This window comes from Diabrotica virgifera, chromosome 3 (assembly GCF_917563875.1).
Source record: "Diabrotica virgifera virgifera chromosome 3, PGI_DIABVI_V3a".
NCBI lineage: Eukaryota > Metazoa > Arthropoda > Insecta > Coleoptera > Chrysomelidae > Diabrotica > Diabrotica virgifera.
This window is the reverse complement of record NC_065445.1, coordinates 231052036-231073208: the sequence shown is the minus strand read 5'-3', so window position 1 is coordinate 231073208 and position 21173 is coordinate 231052036. Positions and strand designations below refer to the sequence as shown.

Here is a 21173-nt window from a genome sequence, read left to right as displayed (position 1 = left end):
TTGGATCATTCTTGTTCTCTTTTTATTTATTAGAACGTGGTCAATTTGGTTTCCTGTATTTCTTCCTGGAATAAGCCATGTTATTTTATGCTCTAGCTTGTGCCGAAATTTAGTACTTACTACAAACATATTCATATCTGTTGCTAGATTGCCCACTCTTGTTCCATTTTCATTTGTTGTGTCATGTGCTGTTTCTTTCCCTGCTACCGATCTCCAATGTTCCTCTTTACCCATCTTTGCATTGAAATCTCCTAGAATTATAAGTGTGTCATGATTTTTAATTTCCTCACAGAGCCTTTCTAGAGCTTCATAAAAATCATCCTTCTCTTGATCATCGGCTTGTTCTGTGGGTGCATAGATATTTATCATTGAGATATTAGCAGCTCTATTCTTTATCCTTAAATAAGATATTCTTCCATTTACTTTTTTAAATTCTAATACATTTTCTCTCCATCTTCTACTTATCATAAAACAATATAAATACACCTAATCTACAAGATTAATCAGTATTTTTTGTTTAACCCAATTTCCCTAAAAAATGTTTGTAAACTAGATGTTACCTGGTCCGGGTCTACTCCAAAATCCCGACAGCCAAAATCTCTACGGCCAAAATACCCACACGCCAGAATCCCGACCGGCCAAAATCCCGACACGCTAAAATCCCGACACGCCAAAATCCCGACAGGTTTGATAAGTTCCTTTTTAACATATAATTACATTTATTTCTGGTTTTTTGTTTATGGCCATCTGTTTTTTAATATTTGTTACTACACAAAAGTATTTACCATTTAATATGAATTAATTTTCTAAATAAAATTTCTAACATGGGTATATGAATTACATTATTTTTTTTGCCAATATATAGTCCAATACTATATGTATAATCAAATCCTGAATTCAAGTTTACTTTCATATAATAGATATTATCATGTCACTTACAACCTTCCATTTCAGTAAGTATAGCTTTTATATTATAAAATGAAGTGTTTAATGATTGTTTCATTTAAAATAAATAATAATTAGGAATGTACTTATTAGTAATTAATTAATTTTTCAATTTCGATATTCTATAATATGATTTGGTATTGCATTTGAAAAGGAAACAATAAATATTCAAAATGTAGTGGACGTGATTTTTGTTTATGCGAGGATTGTTGCATGTCGCGATTCTGGCGTGACGCGATTCTGGCGTGTCGCGATTCTGGCGTGTCGGTGTTTTGGCCGTCGGGATTTTGGCTGTCGGGATTTTGGCTGTCGGGATTTTGGCTGTCGGGATTTTGGGCGCCACCGACCTGGTCCATCCTAGCTTTTTTTACATGAAATCCACTTCTTTGTTGTGGTTACACAGCACAGCACTGACTCTGCTTTTCACTAATTGCTCACGTCTTTGTTGTGGCTACAAATACAATGCACAACACTAACTAAGCCCGGCACAACTTAACACATTACACGAGCTTGAACGGTTTAGTCCTCTTGAGCCTTCGCATCTGGGGTTCGTTGACAAGAAGCTGAAGTACTTCATGGTTGGGATTCTTGACTTTAAAATGTGATACTTCGATAGTAAATTTAACCTGGAACAATTTTCCTGTAGACGTGTTTGTACCAAAAGTGCATATAACTCACCCTAATTTACCCTGTGTCTAGGGACTAATTCACCCCTTTCTCAAAAACGCACCCCTCTAAATGGTAGCACGCCGCGGTCTTTTCAAATTTAGAGGTCCATTGACAATTTGAGACAATAAAATCCCCTTAACGTTGTAGTTCCTTTTAGCTCTCTTATTTTGAACATAATCAATAGCCTATTTGGGAAATTTTGAGAAATCTATTCAGATACACTCTGGGCCAAAATTAACCGGCCACCTTAAAAATGGGTCATTTTTGATGTGTTATATCTCCTAAACCTTTTGTCCGATTTAAGTGATTTTTTTAATATGTTATAGCCTCATTCCTTGACAATATCGTTATAAAAATATTGTTGCTAAACAGGTAAATTTTCATTGTATACCGGGTGTACGAATCAAACTGTGTTTTTTTCTTAAAGTTTGCATCACCCTGTGGAATATTCTAGCATTTGTAGAATACTGAAATTAAAACCTAACTATAGCCTCATGCTTTCTCAACATTTCGTTTTTTGATTAATTCGCTTATGTTGGATAATAAAAAAAGTTAGGTGCTTTAACAACTAGACAGGTTTTTCATCAATACAGGGTGTTCTTAAAAAATTTTGACAAAGTTTAAGGGGTAATTCTGCATGAAAAAACAATAATAGTTTGCTTTATAAACTTATGTCCGCAAATGCTTCGTTTCCGAGATAGGGGGTGTTAAAATTTTTCTGACAAACTGACGATTTATTTAATTGCTTTAAAACCGGTTGAGGTGCAAATGCGATTTGGTGGGTTTTATGACGTAGTTATTGCATATTTTTTGACATACAATTAAGAATTTAATATTCACCATTGGCGCGCATATGATGGCTCATATTACCCGTATGCGCGGCAATGGTGAATATTAAATGCTTAATTGCACGCCAAAAAATGTGCAATAACTACGTCTTAAAACCCACCAAATTTCATGTGCATGTCTCAACCGGTTTTAAAGTAATAAATAAATCGTCAGTTTGTCAGAAAAATTTCAACACCCCCTATCTCGGAAACGAAGCATTTGCGGACATAAGTTTACAAAGCAAAGTGTTATTATTTTTTCATGCAGAATGACCCCTTATACTTTGCCAAATTTTTTTAACAACACCCTGTATTGATAAAAAACATGTCTAGTTGTTAAAGCACCTAACTTTCTTATTATCCAACGTAAGCGAATCAATCAAAAAACAAAATGTTGATAAAGCATGAGGCTATAGTTAGGTTTTAATTTCAGTATTCTACAAATGCTAGAATATTCCACAGGGTGATGCAAACTTTAAGAAAAAAACACAGTTTTATTAGTACAACAAGTATACAATGAAAATTTACCTGTTTAGCAACAATATTATTATAACCATATTGTCAAGGAATAAGGCTATAACATATTAAAAAAATCACTTAAATCGGACAACAGGTTTGGGAGATATAAGACATCAAAAATGACCCATTTTTAAGGTGGCCGGTTAATTTTGGCCCAGAGTGTATTTATAGTGAGCGATTTTGATATGGCTTATAACTAGCCTACATCAAAATCGCCTGTAAATCGGGTTGATAATCGCCTTGCAGCGAGACCAAAAAGAAAACGAAGAAGAAGAAAGATCAAAATGTCATTAATAAAGTCAACGCGGTGTTACCAACGAACTGTCAATACTGACAGTATAACGAACTGTCAATACTGACAGTATTGACAGTTCGTTGAGTGTTCCACGTATTTTTAAATGTGGTGGACAATGGCTCATTTTTCACTCCATTTAGCAACAGAATTAGGAGAACTAGTTAAAGTGAAAGAGCTGATTGAAAATAAAGGAGGAGCAATAATTAATGAAGTAGATTCCAATGGCTCTACGGCACTACATATAGCTGCGGATTTCGAGCATATAAAAGTAGCCAAATATTTGTTGGAACACGGTGCAGATGTGAACGCAATCACAAATCCTGAAAAGCAAGGTCCGTTACATCTCGCTACTGAAAATAATAATTTTTTAATGGTTCAATTATTCACAGAAGCTGGAGCAAATATACAGTGTATAGATTACGATGGAAATATGCCGATTCATATTGCAGCTGACATGGGATATATAGAAATTATAAAATATTTTTTAGAAAAGGGGATAGATATCGATATTATAAATGAAAGCAGCAAAATGACGCCTCTCCAAATGGCTGCCCACAGAGGCCATATAGAAGTAATAGATTATTTGCTGTTAAATAACGCCAACTTGCATCTCAAAGATTATCAGAATCGGAGTTCAATTCATCATGGTGTTTTAGGAAAGAGAGCTAAAATTGTTCATAGCCTTATTAAAAAAGGAGTTGATATAAATGTTGAAGATATCCATTATTTGACTCCTTTACATTTAGCTTGTAGAGAAGGGAATTTAGAAATTGTCCAGTTACTTTTAGAAAACGGTGCAGTGTGTAACCTAAAAGAGAGATTTTGGACTTATTCTCCACTCCATTGGTCTGAAACCAATTATCTAAAAATTATAAAATATTTTATCAACATAGGGGTAGACCTGAATTTCGGTACTAGTCAAGAATGTACTGTTCTGCATGTAGCTTGTAAGCGGGGTGAAATTGAAATTGTTAAATTTTTGATTGAAAATGGTGCAGACGTTAACAAGAAAACTCTACCCAACACAGAAACAGCAGGTTTACAAGAAGACTCTACTCTTTTATGCTTTGCAATACTCAATTTACGCACAGATGTTGCAGAGTTCTTAATTCTAAATGGAGCGGATTTAAAAGAAGCTGAATATAAAGGCAAATCTTCTTTATCGATAGCTTTAGAGTATATTCCACGTAAATATATAATGTCTGCACGTCTGCAGACAGATTTAATAGTTCTTTCAAAAGTTTTAATCAAATACAACGTGTTAATTTACAATCCCTCTCATACAATTATTCAAGATGATTATCATTTCTTCAAAGAATTATTGCAATATTATAAGGACTGCCAAAAAGAAATATCAAGTATGAAGAGTGTAATAATAAGGAATAGTACTGTTTCATTATACCAAATAATTTGCGACTTCAATAGAGGTAAGGCGCTTGTTAAGTACCTTTGTAACGACAATATTAGAAACGAGTTACAAAATCTTGAAGAATATCTTAAAGATTTTTCGATATATGGTAATATTAATCCGTTGATACAACTTAGAGTTAAGGAAGGCTTGAAAAGGATGGAATTACTTACAGACGCTGACTTAATAATGATAAAAATTGCACCTCAGTTACCATCAGAAATAAGGTATACAATATTGGAATACCTAAACATGACTGATCTTAAAACTGTAACTAAATTAGATTTATTCAAATAAAAGATTTTGTGTTTGTCTGTTTCTTCATAAAAACTAAAATATTGTTAAAGTTAAATTTTTATTCAATGATATCTGTCAGCCGCACCGACTCGGTGTTTGGTACTTCTATGCGTAGGCCAAATGAACTTTCATGTCTATTCATGAGCATGAGCTCAATATAACACCGAACGGAAATTTCAAAAAGAAGGAAATATTATTATGTAATAATATTTGCTGAAACTTGTTATTTCGTTGTTTATAAGGTTACTGAGGGTTTCATTCATATACACGAGATTGCGTGAGATATTTATATCCACAAAAAATTATTATTAAATCTAAAAAAATTCTAATTATTTTTTTTTTCATAATTCGCGCTCCGAAAGTAATCGAAAGTAGAACTGGAAGTCGATATTTGAACTCTTCGTGTAACTTTGCGTCGGCGTCGATTGATATACGATTTTACTAATTTCGAGTCATTTTTACTAAACTTTGGGTCATCATCATCACTGTTTAAAAAGAAATGATTTCAAAATCGGAACTAAAGATTCAAACTCAACTTTTCAATACGCTTCGATTGATGTGTTACATGTACTATTTCTGCGACTCTGGCACTTCTGGCAGAAGTGCTTCCGACATTGTACATTTTCCCATCTTACTAAGGCACGTCGAATGATATATCGCTTATACTATTTCGGTGACTCTAAAAACAGTACTTGCAGTTTTAACTCTAGAACAAGAAGTCTGATGTCAAATTTCTCATCTTTAATACCATCCTTGGGTTATAAGCTTACATTCGACACCTCATTTGTCATTCTATCCGTATTATTAACGGAGGAGTTATATTCACGGACGGACAGACAGACGGACAGAAATTCATGAAACCGGAAGTATATATTTGTTCCCGTCTTGCGATGGGCGCGTCGAATAATATATTGCTAGTACTATTCCGGTGACTTTAAAACAGTACTTCTGGTTGCTTTTCTAAAACCGAACGTCCTAGGTCAAATTTCTCACCTTTAATACTATCCTTGGATTATAAGCTTTCACTCGACACCTCATTTGTCATTCTACCTGGTATATTAACGTAGGAGTTACATTCACCTTCGGCCGGACAGACAGTCTAGGTCAAATTTCTCACTTTTAGTAGTATCCTGGATTATGGGCTTTCATTTGACACCTCATTTGTCATTCTACCTGGTATAATGACGGAGGAGTTATATTCGCGGTCGTACGGACAGACAGAGAGACAGCCTAGGTCAAATTTCTCACCTTTAGTACCATCCTTGGATTATAAGCTTTCATTTTACACCTCATTTGTCATTCTACCTGGTATAGTAACGTAGGAGTTATATTCGCGTTCGGACGGACAGACAGTCTAGGTCAAATTTCTCACTTTTAGTACTATCCTTGGATTATGGGCTTTCATTTGACACCTCATTTGTCATTCTACCTGATATAGTGACGGAGGAGTTATATTGGCGGTCGGACGGACGGGCAGACAGCCTAGGTCAAATTTATTACCTTTATTACCATCCTTGGATTATAAGCTTTAATTTTACACCTCATTTGTCATTCTACCTGGTATAATGACGGAGGAGTTGTGTTCACAGACAGACAGACGGACAGATGGACGTGGATAATTAAAAGGTTTCGTATTTTTTTTTTTCAAAATTGGGTGAAAACAAAAGAAGGAAATATTTAAACAGTCTTTGTTCTGATCTATATGAAAAATATATAAAATGTAGTTATATACTAGTGTAATTGGTTCCTTGAGTAAAGACTTCCGATTGTGACCTAGCCATAATTTTCTCAAGTAACGTGTTGTGTTTTAGATTTTTTCCTTTCATCAAAAAGATATATGCTTTTTTGCATATCCTCTTTTTTTAATACTGAACAACGCCGCTGTACAATTCAGCGTATTGGTAATGACCACTAACATTTTACATGGGATATATGGGTTTCAATTTATCAAATTGAAAAATGTTAAAGAAATCAAAAATCTTAAATAACTCAAATATTTCACCAAATAAAACTTGGTATGACTGTTTTGCTCATTAAAATTCAATAAAAAATATACGAGTCAACCCTTTGCAGCTTCAGAAACACCATAGTATCCTATCAAAATATAAAAGAAATTATCCGAAGATACCTGTAACTAATTCCTTTATGGATGAGCGGACGTTGCTTTATTGATATGTGAGCTAACTGCAAAACTCACATTCTCCACTTTTCTCAAAAATGACTTTTTTTTAATATAATTTTTACATAATTTGTAATATAGGATGATAACCAAAACTAACAATATCCAATATAAAATCAAGTACAAAAACACTTGTCATTTTCAAAACTCACATTTTTCTCCCTGAAGTCCAATCAGAGGCATGCATTTCGGTCATATAACCTATGTGTTTTAAACATTGTGCGGTTGGATATTATACTAGCTGTATAGTAGTGAATGGTTTTTGATATTTTAGTTAGTAATTTACAATAATTAATTAATATCTTAATGTAATCTTGTATTTTTAAATAAGTCTTTTAAAAAATGGAATCAAACGTTACTTCAGTTAATACTTCCACCAAAGAATATAGACGTAGAGTATATTTTGCTTCCAGCAAAGAGAAGTCAAGTAAACAAAAATACGAAAAACGATAATAAACATCAATCACATTCTCCAACATTTAATGTGGAATTTCTGCATTATTAGGCTAGTGAAAAATTTTATAAGCTATCAAAACTGTTGCTTATGTTACACTATTTACAAAAAAGAAATAAATGAAAAATAGTTAATTTTTTAAATTTTATAATTTTTTTTAGTTCCTGTAAAATTTGAAAAAGTGGAGAATGTGAGTTTTGTTGTTGTAGTATATTATAAGAGACACAGATGATTAGATTTTTTAAGTTAGTTGTAATGTGACGGAGATGGAAGGTGGATAACATTAATAACTTTAACCCCCTCCGTGGCTCAGTGGTAAGAGCGCCTACCTTTGGATCGAAAAATCCGAAAGGTCGTGAGTTCGAATCTCGCCAGGGTCAGAAGTTTTTCGTTTATTATATAGCCCAGGGGTCACCAATTAGTTTCCCTGAGGGTCCGTTTCGAAAACCTATGACACTTCCGGGGTCCGGATTTATGCTGCCTGTGTCTGACTGTTGTGATTCGGTTTCTTTGTGGATTCTTGTTAAAAAATATCCCCTATAAACAAATCAGAAGAGTGCCGGGCGAAATTTTTAAGCAGAAATTGTTTAATATATTTTTTAACAAATTCAAAACATCACTTTCTTTGCCCGCGAAAATATGTTTTTAGCATTTTTGGGCCATCTTAAATATAAAAAAGACCTGTCATTTTATTAAAACTTAAGAATTTTTAAGTATCGCAAATGCATATTTTCGAATTTTTCAGATTTTAAATCACTTATAACTCGAAAACTATCAACTTTTCAGAAATATGACAAGAGACCTTTATTGTTTATAATTACCCAAGAAACCTAAAAATACATTTTTCGAGGCCAAAAAGTAATTTTGAATTTGCTTAAAAAATTGTTTCACCCGACACCCTTCTGATTTGTTAAAAGGGAACATTTTTAAACAGGAATCCGCAAAGAAATCGAGTCAGAAACATTTTTCATACGAAAGTGGCCTCACACATGGACTAATATGGAAAGAAAAACTAATAATATCTGATTGTTTTTTTTTTGTTTTGATGTTATTATCAGTATATTGTAAATTGAAAACAGCAATATTGTAAATTGTTACTGAGAATATTTTTAAAAATTATGAATTTATATTTTGAATGCTAATGAAGTTTTTAGACATCTTCAATTTTGTAGAAAGAAAACTGAGAAATTTAAAAGAAATAATCATACATAGTACAAAATGCTAATTAACATGATATCTTTTCTACATTCGTTGCAATGCAAGGCGTTTGTTGCAAACTTATTAAATCTGAAAATTATTTTAATTAAATGCACATCTGAAAAGTACTCCTACTTAACATATAGTAGAGAGAAAATGAATATAAAAAAATGAAACATGACAATTTTATATTATTACAGTTTACTTAATTTCAAAATTAGTAATTAGTAAGTATAACCATAAAGGGGAAATCTCTTTAAAAATTAAATTATCAGAGAGAAAAATGACATTTTTTATGTACAACCTGTCTGAAGTTTGGAGTGAGTTTAGTGCAACTGAGGCTCATTAGTAATCCGGTCAACTTAGACATCAAAATGCTTGGCAAATAACAAAAATTGCCGGAGAGCCAAATTTTGGTGGAGAGCTAGGGTATACCTTAACAAATAAAGTTTAAAAAGTCCCCATCGATCCCATGTGTGCGTCAAAAGTTATTCGGGGTCAAAGGTCAAAATTTGAGATTTTTTGGATTTTTTTCGAAAACGGTAAGTTTTATCAAAAAAAACCTTAAATCAAAGTTGTAGATCTTAAAATTCTCTACAAAAATAGTCCTTACTATTTTTTTCCTAAGAGTTGCCATTCCTGAGATATCGCGATTCAAAGAGTCACATTATACATGATTTGCACACACACCACCTGTGAGGTAGTGTACTCGGCGCGTTTTTTTTTACCGTGGTTTCCCCTGTAGGCCTACTCCACTAACTGTTTTGACAATTTTAGGATAATTTAAGGAAACAATACCGGTCAAGTTCTAGATATTACCTTATTATTGATATTGATTATTGATATTGCTATTGATTATTAGGTTAACTATTGTTTTGATTTCTTTAGATATTTTAATCAGATTCATATTCTTGAAAGTCTACTTCAACAGTCAAGTCTTCTTCGATTTCATCTTCTTCCTCTTCCTCTTGCTGGATGTTCAGAAATTGTTCAACTGTGACTGAGTCATTGGTCTCTTCATTAAAATCACAGGAGTCTTCCTCTGTTGTACTAAACTGGATATTTGAGCAAGACTGACCTTGGCAGTTGGTACACACTAGAGAACACAGCAACCCGACTTTTTTACATCCACATTTGGCACTACAACCTTTTTTGCAATTGCAAAAAATAGTGTTAAGGAGTTTTTCTGGAGCAGGTGGGAGTAAGGTTTTAATCGGTTCCAGAGTATTATCTATTAATTTCCAACCCCAGTCTTCTGGATTCAGTTCATTGCCTAGCCATGTTTGAACTTGATAATATACTCGATACAAATGTTGAAAAGCAGATGCTGATGTTGGAGGAAGACATGATAGTTGTACTTGTTTCATGTTTCGCGTATTTTTTACAAAAGTTAAGTATCGGTATTTATCAAGACAAATAATTTTTTTTGGAGCTCCATAAACCGCGCCGAGTACACTACCTCACAGGTGGTGTGGAAACGTGTGCATATCATGTATAATGTGACTCTTTGAATCGCGATATCTCAGGAATGGCAACTCTTAGGAAAAAAATAGTAAGGACTATTTTTTTAGAGAATTTTAAGATCTACAACTTTGGTTTAAGGTTTTTTTTGATAAAACTTACCGTTTTCGAAAAAAATCCAAAAAATCTCAAATTTTGACCTTTGACCCCGAATAACTTTTGCAGCACACGTGGGATCGATGGGGACTTTTTAAACTTTATTTGTTATGGTATACCCTAGCTCTACACCAAAATTTGGCTCTCCGGCAATTTTTGTTATTTGAAATGTCTATATAGACCGGGTTATAGGGTGAGATATTCATCTGTTAAGTGAGATCTCTACCGATTTTTAATAAAGTTTTTTAATTAAAATTGCCAAACACTAGGTATATTCTGAATTTGTTGACGGTCCGCACAAAACTAGCTCACGGTCCGGATGCGGACCACGGTCCGCTAATTGGTGACCCCTGAATATAGCCCATTAAAATGTTACATTTTTAAGCCGTACCTTGCATTTGTTAGAGGAGTTTTATTTCTTTTATTTCTTTAGTGTGTAGGGTGGATCAGTAGAAGCTTAAGTTTAAGTTTTTGGGGTCGCCATCCTTGTCCCCCGGCCGCCATCTTGGAAATGGGGTTCAAAGGGGTTTCGGGCTGTATCTAGTAAACTACCAACCCTACGGAAAATCTAATTAAACATAAACTGTAGCAAATTAAATTTTCTACAATTTTGTTTCTATTACTTTTTATCGTCAAGTGACCAACAAAAAAGATATAAACAAAAATATGTAAAAAATTTTTAACAAGTTTCCTTTTGGAGGTTATAACTTTTTTTCAGTTCATTTTAAAATAAAATAATATTATAGCAATTTTGTAGAGAGGTTTTCAGCGAACAATTTTCACTATAAAGTTGTTTAATTCTATTTATTTATATAGGTTTTACAGCGCTCCAAACTTGACCAGATTCTCGAATGCTCATAGGGATACAATAAATACAAAAGTTAGGCTTACTTTTCTATCTATATATATTTTTTATTCATACAATTTATTATGATTTTAACATTCCTATGCTATTATTAATCTGTTTTTGACCTTTCTCCCCACTATAAAACTTATAACCCTAAGCATATTTATATAGAAAAGGCCCAAGAAGTTGTTTGAGGACAAATTCGTCGGTTCAGAAGAAGAATGACGCAACTGCAAAATGCAAAATTCTTAAGAAGAGTAAAAAAACGATTTGTGATATCAAAATCATAAAGTATGATAAAAATTAGCCATTCACCGCACCGTGGTCAGGATCTCGAGATATAAGCATTTTTTGGGGTGTGCTTGTCTATGAAGTAACATACATTTTTCCTATTGTACTTATATTTTGACTTAAAATTTTTCAAAAAACTTCTTTTCGTGAATTATATTTTATAGACCTGGATCCCGCGTAAGAAAAAAAAGTTGATTAATAGCAAGCTAAAAATTTGTTAATAGCTTAACGGTGTCTAGTCGGACAAACATTGATGCACGGGAACACTGAAACAGGGGAAGTTTTAACGGTGGAGCATGATAAACGTGTCGTCCTGACAAGTTTATGATGGTGAAAAATAGCAAGTTGTTTTTAAGTTTATTCAATAGCCAAAGTTATATAATATATGAAAAAATGTTTGTCCGACAAAAAGGTTGGGCATTTTAACGAGTCCGACACGTAGAACATGTCACATCACAGGAACTATGTTGGTGATGAATAGCAGTCTGATTTTTGCATGAGAGTTTAATGAAAGGTTAAAAAAGCAATTGGAAGTTCTGTCGGACAAAATGAATGGGAAATTTTCCTAGTCGGACATTCTAAACATGTAAGATATAGACAAAAATGTTGGTGATAAATAGCAAGCTAATTTTGATTTGTTTATGTACAAATTATATTTTGTAACGCAAAAAGTTATATGTCGGACAAAAAGTTTGGGCAAATCGAAGGAAATAAATAAAAAACATTTTTTCAGAATGACTTAGTCACATATTGATAAAGCTATTTTAGTTGTATATTATTATTTATATTCACATATTTGCATGTGCATATATATACATGCAACTCCAAAAACAGTGAGGTAAGTTTCAATGCATGTATATATTGCAAAACAATTATTTTTTTGGGTTGAGTTTGTTCTAGATATTCTCAAAATGACAATAAAAAATGTTAAAGAACATATGAAATCAATCTCTTAGGGTTTTCTAATTAGGCGCATCAGAAAGTACGGAAAATTTCCTACAAAAAACGTTGTATACATTTTTTTCCATACTCAAATCTTAATCCTGTAAACGACATTGAAAAATGTGAAGAGTCTAAAACTTCGGTGCTTTTAAGAATAGACGTAAATATGACACATTATGCTTAGAAGTATGTATTAGAAGGCTGCATTTGTCAGTGTGACACTTTGTGCTATACAAAGTAGTATTTGAAAGTACATGGTCTCTGAGTTTCTGTTTGCAACGTGTGTTGGAAATTAAAATTTATATTAACTATGGAGTGTTTTTGTGTCTATTTTTGAGTGTCAACAGTTTAAATTTTAAGTCGCCAAATCAAAAGTGAAACCATTCAACGGAAAATTTTTGAGTAATTTTCGAACATTTTACAAAGTTAGTAAAATACTTGGTCATCAATTCAATGAGGTTCAGTTGCAAGATAATTGTGAAAGTTCTATTGAATATCATTATTCGTGCTATAATGCTGTGCTTGATTGAAAAAGGGTACCTAAATAAATTATTACTAAAATTGTATAACGTAATTTTTCTCAACTTTCTACAAATGAAATAATAATGTAATTAATATGTCACATGGCAAGAAATAATTTGCTGCCAAAATAAATCGATTAGTTTAAATTTGAAGTTACGATTGTAATTTATTATGAATTATTGTCAAAAGTGACAGTTTTTCTTAAATGGAAATGTATCCATAGACATAAGGGTAGACAGGGAATACAGTGCAAAAAGTCGATAGGTGGTCTATCTATCTCTTTTAACCAAGCGATCCCGCGCATGTGGCAGACAAAGATAGCTAGACCACTCAATCCATAATATAATTTGCCTGATCTACTATAAATGTATTACAGTGAGGTATCTAAATGATGTTGACATAAATCGAAAGATATCGATTGTAATTGATTGCAGATACTTTTGACATAGAATAATCACCCCTTATTGAAATTTAAAAAATTATTTTTTTAAATTGTCCGACTACAAAATCTACCCCTTATTTTTTTCCGACAACAGTCATTCTTGGTAAGGAATAATTTACTTAATTAAATTTCGTCTTTGTCGGAAAGCTATTTATCACCAGCATTTTTGTCTATATCTTACCTGTTTAGAATGTCCGACTACGAAAACTTCCCATTAATTTTGTCGGACAGAACTTCCAATTGCTTTTTTAACCTTTCATTAAACTCTCATGCAAAAATCAGACTGCTATTCATCACCAACATAATTCGTGTGATGTGACATGTTCTACGTGTCGGACTCGTTAAAATGCCCAACCTTTTTGTCGGACAAACATTTTTTCATATATTATATAACGTTGGCTATTGAATAAACTTAAAAACAACTTGCTATTTTTCACCATCATAAACTTGTCAGGACGACACGTTTATCATGCTCCAGCGTTAAAACTTCCCCTGTTTCAGTGTTCCCGTGCATCAATGTTTGTCCGACTAGACACCGTTAAGCTATTAACAAATTTTCAGCTTGCTATTATTCAACTTTTCTTTCTTACGCGGGATCCAGGTCTATTATTGTTGTGTTGGTTAAAATTATAAACTAAAAAGTTTGTCTCTCAACTTTTTTAAGTAAACATGAAACTAACGACTAACGAAATATGATGACAAAATGTTTAAAAATTAACTACTCCTTTTTTAATGAGTTTAAACATTTTGGACAAATTTCATTATTATCTACATACTTCAGAGATGACAGTAAAATTTTCAAAAGGAAATATTTACAGCGACCAAAGATAAAGCGAGGTAAATTTGAAAAATCATCAAAATTTATTTTTGGCATTTTTGTATAAAATTTTATTTTTGAACATGTTCCACCAACTCTAGATAAAAATAAACTTCATATTCAGATTCAGCGACCTCAAAAACATAAATGTAGACCAAAATTAGTCATTCACCTTAAATTTTATTTTCGTGGTCGGCTTAACGGTTGATGCTGCTCGCCTGTGTTTCATTAATAATTTGTCCATATAGTAACTGGAGAAACCTCAGCACAAAATACGAAGATTTAACATAAACACTTAAATAAAATATGGTTCCTTACTGCGTTACAGGGTGTTCTATCTAAAAATTTAAAAACTATTTTTGCTCAGCATTTTAAAACCATTCGACGTATCCTTTTAATACTTGGCAGGAAGTGCGACTACCATTATACACCCTACTAAATTATGGTAAACAAACGTGTCTAGCTACTACCAGAGGCGTACGACAGGGGATGGTGAATGGTTGACGTTTCTCAAATTCTACGCCACTGGAGGAATTACTATTTTAGTGCCATTTTTAGATTCTACAATACTTTCTACGTAAATAATATACTCTTCATTGGTAACGATAAAGTCATTAGTTTTAGATATATTTGAAGTTAAATATGAAACGGCACAGGTATTTTGATTAATTTATGATATGATTCATCTGATTAAAATTTAAAAATTATTTGTACCCAGTACTTTAAAACGATTTGACGTATCCTTATCATACTTGGCAGAAAGTGTAGGTACTGTATACCCTACTAAATTAAGATAAATAAACGTTTCTAGCTACTACCAGAGGCGTATGGCAGGGGATAGTGGCTGGCTGACCCTTCCCAAATTCTACGCCACTGAAGAAATTGATATTTTAGTGTAATTTTTTGATTTTACAATACTTTTTATGTAAACAATATACTCTTTATTCGTATCGATACAATGATTAGTTTTCGAGATATTTGAAATTAAATATGAAGCGACACAATACACTGATCAAAATAACCGTGTCGTTTCATTTTTAACTTCAAATATCTCTAAAACTAATGACTTTATCGTTACGAATGAAGAGTATATTATTTTCATAGAAAGTATTGTAGAATCCAAAAATTGAACTAAAATAGCAATTTCGCCAGTGGCGTAAAATTTGGAAAGGGTCAACCATTCACTTTCCCACGTCGTACGCCTCTGGTAATAGCCACAAACGTTTGTTTAACATAATTTAGTAGTTTGTACAGTATCTGTACTTACTGCCAAGTATGAAAAGGATACGTTAAATAGTTTTAAAATGCTGAGCAAAAATAATTTTTAAATTTTTGGATAAAACACCCTGTAACTCAGTAAGGAAAAACATTATATTTAAGTGTTTTAGGTTAAATTTTCGTATTATGTGCTAAGGTTTCTCCAATTACTATATGGAAAATTATTAATGAAACACCCTGTATAGATAGAAAAATATTGTTTTTTTGTATTCCTATGAGAATTCGAGAATTTGCTCAAGTTTGGAGCGCTGTAAAACCTAGATAATAAATAAAATTAAACAACTTTATAGTGAAAATTGTTCATTGAAAAATCCTCTACAAAATCGCTGTGATCTTATTTTATTGTGAAATGAACAAAAAAAAGTTATAACCTCCAAAAGGAAACTTCTTACAAAATTTTCTCTAATTTTTGTCTTTAACTTTTTTGTTGGTCACTTGACGATAAAAAGTAATACACATAAAATTGTAGAAAATTTAATTTGCTACATTTTATGTGTAATTAAATTTTCTGTAGGATTGCTAGTTTAGGAGATACAGCGCGAAAGCCCTTTGCACCCCTTTTTCCAACATGGCGGCCGGGGGGACAAGGGTGGCGACCCCAAAAACTTGAACTTAAGCTTCTACTGAACCCCCTACACATTAAAAAAATAAAATTGACTCCTCTAAGAAATGCAACCCTAAATGTAACTTTTCAATGGACTAATAAATTAGTAAATGAAAATGGTTTCTGTCCTTGTAGGATCGGTACTCACCGGAGGGACCGCAGACGTTCGGATACAATTAGCGTCTCTTTGCAAAGACAATGACGTCGACTTTGCAAAGTAACAAGACTCTACACTCACACTACACATGACACTAGGTACCTAACTGTAAAAATTTACCGTACCTACCATGCCAATGGCCATTAGTTGTCGAGGCATTAGCTAAATTAAAAAAAAATCATTAATAACTGGGTAAGAAACAGAAGAATTGAATGGAATGACCACATAAGCCGAATGACAACAAAATAGACCATACCAGGTCACGCGACTGACAGCGTCACTGAGGGGCAAAAATTGTGTTTACGGTGTTCTTTTTGCTATTTTCTCGTTTTATTATAAGAAATCTGTGGTTTTAACTACAGCAATTTCAAATATTAGATTAGGACACCCTCATAGGGGATGCAAAACCCGGTATAATCAGAAAATCAGTTTTCTTGACCTATATCGTCGTTCTTTTACAGTGCATTGTGATTATAGTGATTTAAAACATCTCGGTCTTTAAATGCGGCTGGTATTATAAAAAAACTCACTTTATCTCTTTTGCTTTTACTGGAACACTTTACAACTGAACAAAACGCTGGTATTTTAATCATATTCTTAAATTAAACAATGGTTTTCTACACTTAACCTACTTTGTTTACAAGATCTTTGCCCTCCAGTCGCTGTCAAATGACGTCACCCTGGAATGGTCTATAGGAAGACGATCAGTGGGAAGACCACGAAAACGATGGAACGACACCTTACTAGAGGCACATTGAGAAAACAGAGTCATGTCTATACAAAAAGAAGAAGAAGAAGAAGAAGAAGTTGTAATTTCCTGTTAAATAAAAATACAAGTACATACAATTGATTTTAATCATTTAGATTTTCACTCACATCACACTAGCTGCAGATTCCTCATGTAATTCAAAAATAAATAAGGCAGACCGCTTGTATAATACAGTTACCATTTGATGAGTGCACAGCGCATCGCTTGTTCACACAGCATCGCAAACAGAAGTTGTTCACACCTCGAAAGCTTAAGAGTAAACAGTTAGCAATCAACAAGTAGCAACAAAATATAACTTCGGGAGATAGTATCATAAACTTTGGCAACAGTGGTAATCTTTGACATTATCTAAGATTAATATTTTGACAATATCACAATATAAAGAGGGACAGTAGAACCACTCTCCGAAAAATTGGAAGTAAAATCTGTAGTCGCGCATGGCGACCGCGCAATGTTGGCAGTCGCTTTTGCCCCACTTTCGCATTGCTATTCGCATAGAAACGTACGGCTTTCAACAGGGAAAACCCGCTTCCACCACTGGTGAATTACCAATTGCGTACTGCCGGTATTACTTCCTGAGATCAAAGCGTCGACAGAAGAGTGATTTTACTGTGGAACCTCTATATACTGTGACAATATCATAGTCGCGCTAAATGGAAGTATGTAATAGAAAACGATTTTATTATTAATAAATAGATATTTATAAAAATAAACCAAAATGGGTGCAAATTTTATGTTAAGATAGGTATTTAGAAAGGTATTTGCATGAAATATCTAATAGTAAAACAATAATAAATAATCATTTTTTTTTGTGAGGCGAAACAAATTTCGATTTTCGCATAATTTTGGCACGGTTTTTAATGGACTTTTTCTTGGAAGGTTTCACTTTATTTTTCGTTTGATTTACTTTTTCCATTTTGTTAAAGTATTGATAATATTTATAGAATAAAAAATCCTCCTAAAACTTTATATACTCGCATTAGAATTCGAAATATTTTTACGTAAAATATACGTACCTACCTACATATAACTAAAACTCACAATTAACTACAATCTATTCTTTCAAAGAGGCCAACAACTTATAGAACAACAACAAATATAATAAATTAACTATCAATAAACACTACTTTCCAATGAAATAACAATAACGAATTCTTAAATTAACACACTACTGCACTGAACAGATATCGATAAAGATGACAGAACAGATTAGAGAAAATCTGACGCATGTTTGTCAAAATGACAGTGATAATTTCTCTATGTTGCCTAATTAGTTATTTAGTTATAATATGCTCGATTTCTTGTTAGAAATAAAAAATTTTAGTAGTTCCAAGATTACATAAAATCTAGGCATGGGATAAAAAAGTTTATTTGAAGAAAGTTTATTTTTCTTTCTTCTTAATGGCGGTACAGGCTCCTTTTTTCAATATTTTATTTAGTTATAGAGTAATTTCCACGTACTAACATATTTCTGAAATTGGGCTCTGTACCGCCATTCTTTATTATATTACGAATAAGTGTGCCAAATATCTCGACAAAATATTCAACATTAGAGCCGCAACCTTGGAACGCGTTTGTTGCTACCTGTTGATCGCTACTGTAGCCTCTTAAGGTCAAGTTCAAAAATAGTTAATTTTTGGAAAATATTTCATTAATTTAAAATAATAAGCGTGCTGGTAATCGCCTTGCAGCGAAACCAAAAACCCCAAAAAAGAAGAAGAAATTTAGCGGTCTGACGTTTGGTGTTTTTTGACAATTCTAACCTTTATGTCCATTTCTATTTCAGACATTTAAAGATCAAAATTGTGTCATTAATAAAGTCAACGCAGTGTTAACAAGTATTTTTAAATGTGGTGGAGAAAAGCTAAATGGAGTGATTTTCCACGCCATTTGGCAACAGAATTGGAAAAACTAGAAGCTCACCAGTTGATTGAAGGTGGCGCAATACTTAATGAAGTAGATTCCAATGGCTCTACGGCACTACATAAAGCTGTAGATTTCAGAGACTTGGGCTTAGCCAAAAAATTATTGGAACTCGGTGCTGATGTAAACTCAGTAAATAATCCCGAAAAGCAATGTCCTTTACATTTCGCTACTGCCAAGAATAATATTGAAATGGTTCGGTTACTCACAGAAGCTGGAGCAAATATGCAGTGTTCAGACTTCGATGGAGATATGCCAATTCATATTGCAGCTAAGGAAGGACATATAAAAATTATTAAATATTTTTTAAAAAAGGGGATGGATATAGATATTATAAATGAAAATACCAAAATGACGCCTCTTCAAATGGCTGCCTATAGAGGTCACATGGAAGTAGTAGACTTCTTGCTGTTAAATAACGCTAACGTGAATCTCAAAGATTATCAGAATCGGAGTTCAATTCATCATGGTGTTTTAGGAGGCAAAGCTAAAATTGTTCATGGCCTTATAGAAAAAGGAGTCGATATAAATGTTGAAGATATCTATAATTTGACTCCTTTGCATTTAGCTTGTAAAAAGTATTTCGAAATTGTTAAGTTACTTTTAAAAAACGGTGCAGTGTGTAACCTAGAGGAGGGATTTTGGACTTATTCTAATAAACTCCATTGTGCATATGAACCCAATTATCTAAAAATTGTAAAATATTTTATTAGCATAGGGATAGACGTTAATTTCGGTACAAGTCAAAAATGTACTGTTCTGCATGTAGCTTGTAAATGGGGTGAGATTGAAATAGTTAAATTTTTGATTAAGAATGGTGCAGACGTTAACAAGAAAACTACACTTACTCCTTTATGTTTTGCAATACTCAATTTACGCACAGAGATTGCAGAGCTCTTAATTCTAAATGGAGCGGATTTAAAAGAAGCTGAATATAAAGGCAAATCTTCTTTATCGATAGCTTTAAATTATCTGCCAAGTATTTCTCCAATTTCAAAACTGACAGAGTTAATGGATCTTGCAAAAGTAATAATCAAATACACCGTGTTAATTTACAATCCTGTTGAGACAATTATTCAAGATGATCGTCCTTTCATCAAAGAATTATTACAATACTATAATGAGTGCCAAAACCAAATAACAAATATGAAGAGTGTATTAATAAAGAATAGTACTGTTTCATTATATCAAATAATTTGTGACTCCAATAATGTTAACGCGCTTTTTAAATATTTATATAACGACAATATTAAAAACGAGTTACAAAATATTGAAGATTATATTAAAGATTTCTCGATATATGGTAATATTAGTCCGTTGGTGCAACTTAGAGTTAAGGAAGGCTTGCAAAGAATGGAATTACTTACAGACGCCGACTTAATAATGAAAAAAATTGCACCTCAGTTACCATCAGAAATAAGGTATACAATATTGGAATACCTAAACATGACTGATCTTAAAACTGTAATTAAATTAGATTTATTCAAATAAAAGATTTTGTGTTTTTCTGTTTCTTCATAAAAACTAAAATATTGTTATATATAGTTATTTTTTGTTTAATGAATACCTTTCAGTCGTACCGACTCGGTGTTTTGGTACGTCTATGAGTAGGCCAAATAAACCTTTATGTCTATTCATGAGCATGCACCGAATATAGCACCGAACGGAAATTCCAAAAAAAAAAGAAAATATTTAAGGGGATGGGAGCAAAATTATTCACTAATGCTTTTTGTTTATTCTAAGAAACTTTTTGTTTATTCTAAGAGACTTTCGGCCCTCGATAATAATGTATTTCATTATGCGTTTAAATTTTTAAAAAATATCTACATTATTTTTTTCAGGATTCGAAAAAAATCAACACCATGTCCGTGGTGATATTTTTCAAATCGAACATTCGCTATCTTTGTCATACAGGGTACTCAGTCCAACATAATGTGCCGACAAGACAGTGAAAATTTTAAATAGTTGACACGACGTCAGGAATATTTTGAGTTGTTTATTAAATAATATTGATAGTGTATTTGATAAATAATTGACTTAAGACGTGAAATTAATAAAAAGTTATCTATTGTTCATTATTTATGGTAGATCCAAGCAGAGAATACACCAGGATATATTCCGTGATCTAAGTATTTTGTTGTTAAAGATGTTCAAAAATTTATATAAGCGTTCCA

General features: G+C 32.6%; 1 protein-coding gene across 1 annotated transcript; it reads left to right on the top strand.

Annotated features, from left to right (window-relative positions):
• The first annotated feature begins 3336 nt into the window (after positions 1-3336).
• On the top strand, positions 3337-20503 carry LOC114339395 (ankyrin-1-like). Its single transcript, XM_050647682.1, has 3 exons — positions 3337-4933; positions 7755-7759; positions 18936-20503. Exons 1-3 carry the CDS (start codon positions 3359-3361, stop codon positions 20488-20490), a joined length of 3135 nt encoding a protein of 1044 aa, XP_050503639.1. The 5' UTR covers positions 3337-3358; the 3' UTR covers positions 20491-20503.
• The last annotated feature ends 670 nt before the right edge of the window (positions 20504-21173 follow it).